General features: G+C 37.3%; 2 protein-coding genes across 2 annotated transcripts; both read right to left on the bottom strand.

Moving 5' to 3' along the window:
- Positions 1-366: 366 nt before the first annotated feature.
- Positions 367-1,323, bottom strand: LOC125168349 (olfactory receptor 11H7). The gene has a single exon (XM_047863415.1). It carries the CDS (start codon positions 1,309-1,311, stop codon positions 367-369), a length of 945 nt encoding a protein of 314 aa, XP_047719371.1. The 5' UTR covers positions 1,312-1,323.
- Positions 1,324-5,219: 3,896 nt separating this feature from the next.
- Positions 5,220-6,212, bottom strand: LOC125168364 (olfactory receptor 11H6). Its single transcript, XM_047863435.1, has one exon. The coding sequence runs from the start codon at positions 6,210-6,212 to the stop codon at positions 5,220-5,222; it is 993 nt and encodes a 330-aa protein (XP_047719391.1).
- Positions 6,213-8,774: the final 2,562 nt, after the last annotated feature.

Genomic DNA, 8,774 nt, shown 5'->3' with positions numbered 1-8,774 from the left:
TAAACACTAAAAAATTTTTTAAAAATGAAGCATTATACAGCCTTGTAAGCAAATAACCAATTTGATTCATATCTCTTAACCAAGTTGTGTGGACAGAGATTGTATACTGAAAAAATCAAAACCTTCCTGGAGGTAAATATTGAGATTTTTAAGAGTTATTTTTTTCTCTGTGTTGGGTGGCAATCTCTTTCCATGGAAACAGATTCATGAAACTAAAAGCACATCCAAATATGACTAAATACATGAATTTTGTTTTGTACCACAGGACCATTATGGTTATGAATAAAGTCAAATCAGTTTGGATTGGAAGAAAAGAGTTACTGTTCCACTTTCAGAAAAAGAGTCATTGTTTCTCACAAAACCTTTTCATGAGGGTTGGATGATTCTTATTCCACAAATGACCTGACGGAGGGCAAATTTCATTTCCCTGTTGCGTAAGCTATAGATGAGGGGGTTTAAGACTGGTGTCACTACAGAGTATATCAGTGTGATGATCTTATACATAGCAACTGAGTTGCCAGATGTAGGACTCACATACATCACCATTATGGTTCCATAGAATAGAGACACCACAGCTAAGTGGGATCCACAGGTAGAGAAGGCCTTTTGCCGCCCAGCTGAAGAAGGAACCTGAAGCACAGCTCTGAGCACTAAGGCATAGGACCCAATAATGTACAAAATGGTGAGAATGATGATAAGAGAGCTCACAAAGTGGAATACATACTCTATGATTGGTGTGGGGGCACAGGACAATGCCATCAGTGGGTCCACATCACACAGAAAGTGATCAATAATGTTGGGACCACAAAAGGGTAGTTGAGAAATGAAGAAAATAGTAATTGCATGTCCAAGGAAACCAATGAGCCAACAAAGACACACCAGAATGATACAGAGCTTCCCGGTCATAATGGAGGGATAGTGCAGTGGACGGCAGATGGCCAGGTACCGATCATAGGCCATGACACAGAGGAAGAAGCACTCAGTTGTGCCCAGGGAAAAGAAGAAGTAGAACTGAGTGAAGCAGCCAGAGAATGATATGGTCTTAGTTTCGGAAAGAAAATTGACCAGCATGTTGGGGACTGTGCAGGTCACATACCAGATCTCTAGAAAGGAGAAGTTGGCCAGGAGCACATACATAGGTGTATGGAGTCGATGGTCCCACCTCACTGCACAAATGATGGCCATATTCCCAGTCAGAGTCAAGATGTAGACCAACAAAACCATTGAGAAAAGGATGATCTGTATTTTCCAGGGACCAGGAAAACCCAACAAGACAAACTGTGTCACAGTAGATATCCCTGACTTATTCATGGCCCCCAGACTGTGGAGAGAAGACAGATAATGACAAGTCACTTTTCTGCTGAGACATTTGAAACTTTTCTTAGGATAGGCAGTTTGATGCAGAAAAATGTACTGAATATTCTAAAGCAAGTTTTGAATAAGTCCTGCTCTATTCTGAGTGAGCTCTTTGGCCCTGATTTTTTGTAAATGTACAATTCTAAGCTACTTGAACTTTCTTTATCAGTGGGCAAAATCAGTTAAATTTAATCTTTTTTAGATATAAAGAAATCTTGTGTTAGAGGCAAAAATGGTTTGTCTTATGTTTAATTTTTTTTCAGTGAAAACTGTTCATATATGGAAGTTAGTGCTATTCATTTCAGAATGTGAGGACACATATGCTATCATGTAAAAATAGGTTTGTATCTGGCACATTGTATAGATTTGAATGGTTTGAGCTTTGACATTATTACAGATTCTCACCCTCTCTGTCTCCCCTACCTTTTTTCTTGAGCCATTTCCATTAGGAGATTTACTTTCTATCATTTTTTTCATGATAGTGGGAGAAAATCAACAAAGATGTTCAGATATCAAATTCTTACAGCTACTTCCTATTTAAAGATGTTTACATTGCATTAAAGCTCATTTACAATTTGGCATTTATTCCTTTGTTTTTGTCAATAAAAAGTCACTATAATTCACTCCATAATGATTAATTTCATGTGATAAGTTATGCTTCATATGCATTTACATCTATGTTATTAAAGATGAATATAACAGATACAATGTATTGGAGAAGAAAATTAAAATCATCAGGAGATTTTCTTGTAAAGCTCTTCTCACTGCTGCTACAATCTTCCTAAAGTTTATTATTTGGAAGATTTTTAAATAGATTTAGTCTATTTAAAAAATACTCTCAATTTTCAAAATAATAGAAAAGAATCAAAGATGTATCAAAAATAATTATTTCCCATATTCCAAAATTTGACCTTATTCTCTTTACAACACCATCACCAAAGATACCTTTTTAAGAATCAAATAATTCAGAGAAAAGAACACAATGATAGCTTTAACATATTAAAATCTCCAGAATTTTTTTAGCAAGATACTTCTTTGATAAGAGGAAAATTCTGCTTAAAAATAATTTTGATAGAAGTGGTGTGTATAAAATATTTATAGTACTCACTGAGCATAAGAAAAATCCTTCTATTCAGTGAGATTATGTTAAGTGATATAAATATATTTACAATGAAACAGCTGTTGCAAGTTCACTAAATGAATAATGCATAAAGTGAACTATGAACCTATTCGTCTAGAAGCAAACACAACCTTCCTATTGGACTGGTTAAGTCAAAGCAGGTTGCAGTCTTGTGGACAAGAAACCAAGAAGAGAAGGAAATCGAAAGATGGAGATAAATTCTTTTTAATTTTTTAAATTAAGATGATTATGAAGAACTAAACTTACCTGCATTGATCATAATTTTTGTTAAGGGTTCCATAGAATGGATGATTTTGGTAAGATAATTTGGTATAAAAAATGGTTTCCCACTGTGGGAACTTTGTGCTTTCCAAACAAGAGCTCTCTTTTCTCGACAAGACAAGAAAGGAGTAATGCAGAGAGCAGCCACTTACCCCTGGGAAAACAGCAACAATGACTTGAATCAGATTCACAGACTTTGACTCAAAATAAAAATGCATGTGTTTGAGCTAGAGGCTACTGTTTTTTACATTAAAAAAAGACTTCACAGAAAAACTATTAGCTCTAGGGAAAGCATGGTAAATGAATTTCACAAATGGTTTCCAACATAATTATAAGAAGCATTTCCTAATATATTCACCATTAAACCCTATGTGAATCTTAGTTGTTATACACACTCATATGATTTTACCCTTAAAAATTTTTTTTAATGCCACCTCTCCTGATGGTGGACATAAGTAATGGAATGAACAAAGAGGAGAGAACTGAGAGAGGAGACCAAAACAAAACAAAACAAAACAAATCTCTGTTTTCTCTTGGTTTCAGTCCCAGTGGATGGAGCTAGTTCCACACTGTTTTGTTCAAAATACCTGTGAAAGTCATACCATTCCTGGTGCTCCAGACACTTCCTGAGATGGGGAAGAGCTGTGGATTACTTTGACACAATTCAGTGTACTTATTTGGGGGAGTATAAGTTCCAGGGTGATCTAAACACTCTGAGAGTTTTGTTTTTGTTTTTGAGCTGTGAGTAACCAATATTCCTTGATACTCAATCTCTTGAGCATATTGAATGAACAAATATATAGGTGAATAGGTCCACCTGTGGTGTATAATATCAGCAATGCCCATCAGAGATGATGATTCCTATATACTGTGAAGCTTTCCTAGGTCATCTTGGGGAGAGTTCATAGGGAGGCCACGAAGATTCTCTCCTTCACTGCCTTTAATGTGGAAGCCCTCTGTGAGAGCTTCATACATGACTTATTTCACTTCCTTTGCACTGTGAGATTCTAGTGGTCTGTTTCCTACAGAGTGTGCTGAAACTATGTGCTGGTCTTAGTTTATGTGCCATTTTGGCCATTGTTGAGAATTCTCAGGTATCTCTTCATGTGATCTTGTAACTTTCTCTAGGGACCTTCTTCCTTCTTGCCTGGGGGTTTCATTAATATTTCTGGTAGGCTGGCCCATAGTTATTATTAGATAATGTGCTACATTGACTCTCTGGGGACCCCATTGTCTCCTTAAGTTTGTATTTCTCAAACAGGGTATGTGATTGTATGCCATGGGATACACAGAGCTCCTAATTAAATATCTTCCTGAAGGGAAGGTTTTACTCAGAGAAGATAATTCTTTATTACACAAAATACGTATGTACTGTGGAACAGAAAGTATAATTTGTGATCATTTTTTAGATAAAACTTAGAGTTTCAAAGAAATATTGACCCCAAATGCCCCATGTTTTCTGACCACTGTTGCCAAACATTCTTTGTTTGGATTGAGGAGTGAAAGGTTTGAGAAACACTGTGTGAGAGTATTTAATCAACTAGTACCAGCAGGCCTATCTTCCTGGCACACCTAATTTTATTTCCCGAATGGCCATAACTAAAAGGGGGTACTTTCATTTTAACTACATTGGCCTTTCACCTAATGGCTTTCCTGTTTCAGCATGGGGTTTGGGCACAAAGATGGAATTTGTTCTTGGTATAATTTTCTCTTAATGCTTTCCTGACTCAGATGTTGCTCTATAGCCTTCTGAGAGGCGTAAAAATATGCTTAGGACATTGTTATTCCATATTACAAGTGGAGTTGTCACAACTGATTTGGGGAGTAAGCACTAAGAGTAAAGATGCCCACTTGGGAGAACATGTAGAATGATCATTGTGAAGTGCAGGGCTTAGACAGTGGATCAACAGGAAAGAAGAATGGATTGAGGAGTCTAGTGAATGAGAGCTTTGGCAGGAAGGAGAGTTTGTACTTTATCTCTAAGTGAAAGAAGTATGAAACATATTCTGTTTTTGGTGTGAAAGACAGCTTTAAACAATGGAAAATGTCTGTTACTGGGTGGGCTTGTTGTTGTTGTTGTTGTTGTTAGTGGTGGCCCCTTGGTCCATTGTCTTTAAGAGTATTTTCTGAATTTAGAAGATTGCACCCTCTATTGAAAGGCTCTAGGTACACATATATGTGATTCTTTCCACCAGCTAAGATTAAACCAATGAGGATACATCACAGGGAAAGAAGATATATATAATAACACAATATAATTATCCAGTGAGATAATTTAAAATGTTTTATTGAACATTTTTCATTGATGAGCTGAACTTGAACTGCTAAGTTACCGTGAAAAATAAGTATCTCCCTCTACTTAAGTGTGAGCTGGAACACGACTTTCTGAAGCCATTCTCTATTGTTTTTATGAATAATTAAGGTTAGAAGTGATAAATTCTGCTTCTCTCTCAAACATGTCTCAGTTTGGGTTACTTCTTAATCCTAGGAGTTTCTTTAGGGCATCTTTCATGTCTTTATTTCGAAGACTATAGATAAGGGGGTTTAAGAGTGGAGTCACTGCTGAGTATACCAAAGTGACGATCTTCTGCATTCCTGCTGGATTTCCTGATGTTGGGCTTACATACATCACCATAAGGGTTCCATAGAATAGAGACACCACCATTAGGTGTGACCCACATGTGGAGAAAGCTTTAGTTTGACCAGCACCAGAAGGAATACGAAGCACAGCTCTGAGTACCAGAGTGTAAGATCCCAAGATAGAAAGGAAGGGCCCAAAGATAATCACTGAGTTGAAGGTATAGCAGATAAGTTCAGTGGAAGGAGCAGGGATGCAGGCCAGTGCGAACAATGGGCCTGGGTCACACACGAAGTGGTCAATGATGTTAGGTCCACAGAAGGGAAGTTGGGAGATGAGGACAATGGGGATTGGATAGCAGAGAAATCCACTCACCCAGCAAACGCAGACCAGGATCACACAGAGCTTCCCAGTCATGATGGAAGGGTAATGTAGTGGGCGACAGATGGCAAGGTACCGGTCATAAGCCATAACTGATAAGAAGAAACACTCTGTTGTACCCAGTGAGAAAAAGAAGTAAAATTGGAGGAAGCATCCAGTGAAGGAGATGGTCTTGGTCTCAGAGAGGATGGTGACCAGCATGTTTGGGACAGTGGAGGAGATGTACCAGATCTCTAGGAAGGCAAAGTTTCCCAAGAGGATGTACATGGGTGTGTGAAGCCGCTTGTCCCATTTCACTACATAGACAATAACCCCATTCCCCAGCAGAGTAAGGAGATAGACCACAAGGATTAATGAGAAGAAAAAGTTCTGCATCTCCCTTTGACCAGGAAAACCCAGGAGGACAAACTCAGTCACAAAATGCATTGTTGCGTTCTGAGATTCCAAAGCTGTTAGAGAAACAGAAGTAACCAAGGAGTGAATAACAATGAACATTTGTGGGTTTTGCTAACAATTCACTTGTAAATGTACAAAGTATTTTTACATAAATTATCTCATTTGATCTTCCAAATGACCCTTTGAGCTGTAGGGAGGTGTGCTTCATCCTTCTCTTTTATAGATAAGGAAACTGAAGTTCAGAGAAATTTAAGGGGTTTACTTAAATGTGCAAAGCCAGTAACTCCTAGATACTCTGGCCATTTGAAGATTGGTTTGGAACGAACCTCACTTCTTTTCAAATATTCCTATAACTCTGAGTCTCAGTAATATTTTATCTTTCATGTTAAAATCATTACCTCTTAGATATTCTACGTGTAAGTATAGATTTTGGATACATTCCTTTACTTTGAAACAAAATTGAATATAAATCTGAAGCAATAAATTTTCTTAGAGTTTCATACACAAAAGTCCAATAAAAAGCAGATAAGTGGAACTGTGTGGTGAGAGTGTTGAGACCCTTTGCTTTTGCTGCTCTGAGAGAGGTGATCTAGAAACCTCAGGATTCTGTAAAATGGTGTGAAAATCATCTGAGTAGCCCTCTCTAGGTCACATTCTGCTAGGGGGCATCTGGATTTGTAGAACAATTTAGTTCATTTCCTCTTGAGGATCTCTGGCTCTCTCAAAGTACTTTGTGTTGAACAAAATATGTCTCCTTTATTACTTCTGTGCATTGATCCTGGGACTCTGCCAAAGCTATACAAAGTAAGTGTCATTCCCTCTTAAAAACTGAGAACAAACTGAGGGTTGATGGGGGGTGGGAGGGAGGGGAGGGTGGGTGATGGGTATTGAGGAGGGCACCTTTTGGGATGAGCACTGGGTATTGTATGGAAACCAATTTGACAATAAATTTCATATATTGAAAAAAATTTTAAAAAAAACCAAAAAACAAAGTAAGTCTCATTCTTCTTCCATTATGGTGATGGTTGGAGGCTTATATAACAAATGGAAGCTGTTATGTCCCTTATACATTACTTTCTTTTGGATGCCAACATTTATCCTGGCTTGTTTTCCCCTAAGCTGCACTATTCTACATCATGGCTAGGCTCTTGAGATAACTTACAGCTGGGTATGCCAAATTTTTCTAGTATATAACACCATGTTTCTTCACTTTTTGCTATGAATTAAACCCTAAGCACCATAACTTTCCATTCATCATCTTGCTTTTACCTAAATTAAATAAATAATGAATAGAAATAGAAAGGTTACCTTAGGATATGTCAAGACCAGAAAAATCTTCCTCATATTGGATGAATTAGGAGTTGAGATATTACTATAAACTTGGATATTGGTAACAACCTTTCTAAAACTATTTGTCCAGGCTTCTTTCTTCCTTTCTTTCTTTCTTTTTTTTTTTTTTCAATATGTTCAGGCTTATTTCTATGTCCTAAAGTTTTCTTGTTAAAGTTCAAGATATTTGGCTGGGTAAACCACCACCAGTATTTTAAATTTAGTAATATATTGACAACCAACATAGGATAATTGATCAATTTATTTATTTGTTTATTTAAGTTTATTTATTTTGAGGGGGAGAGAGAGAGAGAGAGAGAGAGAGAGAGAGAGAGAGAGAGAGAATGAATCCCAAGCACTATCAGTGCAGAGCCTGATGCAGGGCTCAGACTCAAAAACCATGAGATCATGACCTGAGCTGAAATCAAGATTTGGACGCTTACCTGACAGAGCCACCCAGGCACCCCAACCACATTATTTATTAATGTCACTATTATGATACTCACAAAATTGCATCCTTATGCCATTTATATAATCTTCCGAGAGCATGAAGCTTGCTTCTCAGTATTTCATCAAACCTGGAGCAAACTCAGATGGTAAATGTTTTACTGCCAAGGTAACTGTGGATATTTGTATTGATTAACAATGTTTTAGAATGATGAAAAAAACTGCATAATAAATATTATTTTTATGCAAATTTAAAATTTTCCAAGCAAGTTAGTTCAATGGACTATAATTATGACCATATGTATAAACATTTCCAGGAGATTTGTAATTTTGCATATATTTTCCATAACCATACCTATGTTTTTCAGACTGCATGCTGTCATTTTTGGTCAGAAAATAGTTACTGGGCTTATAAAAAAAAAAGTTGAATGTTGGGGCACCTGGGTGGCGCAGTCGGTTAAGCGTCCGACTTCAGCCAGGTCACAATCTCGCGGTCCGTGAGTTTGAGCCCCGCGTCAGGCTCTGGGCTGATGGCTCAGAGCCTGGAGCCTGTTTCTGATTCTGTGTCTCCCTCTCTCTCTGCCCCTCCCCCGTTCATGCTCTGTCTCTCTCTGTCCCAAAAATAAATAAACGTTGAAAAAAAATTAAAAAAAAAAAGTTGAATGTCAAATTTAAATTGTAGCATATTACCCATTTACTTATTCATTTGGGCATTTAACAAACATTTATTCACTATTGATTATATTCCTAGCAGCGTACTAAGTTCTGGGGTACAATAGTAAACATGATGAATAAAATTCCTCCCCTTTTGGAACTTATGACTTATGAAAGCAATCAAGACTGCCACCTACCTCTGTAGTGTCTTGAACTGTGTGTTTCATAGCA

This window comes from Prionailurus viverrinus, chromosome B3 (genome assembly GCF_022837055.1).
Source record: "Prionailurus viverrinus isolate Anna chromosome B3, UM_Priviv_1.0, whole genome shotgun sequence".
Classification (NCBI taxonomy): Eukaryota; Metazoa; Chordata; class Mammalia; order Carnivora; family Felidae; genus Prionailurus; species Prionailurus viverrinus.
The sequence above is the reverse complement of the archived record's forward strand: the minus strand, read 5'-3'. Positions and strand labels throughout refer to the sequence as shown.

Bases quoted from the DNA above. Each gene is read 5' to 3' on its own strand.
- LOC125168364 (XM_047863435.1), bottom strand. From the start codon at position 6,212: ATGTTCATTGTTATTCACTCCTTGGTTACTTCTGTTTCTCTAACAGCT.
- LOC125168349 (XM_047863415.1), bottom strand. From the start codon at position 1,311: ATGAATAAGTCAGGGATATCTACTGTGACACAGTTTGTCTTGTTGGGT.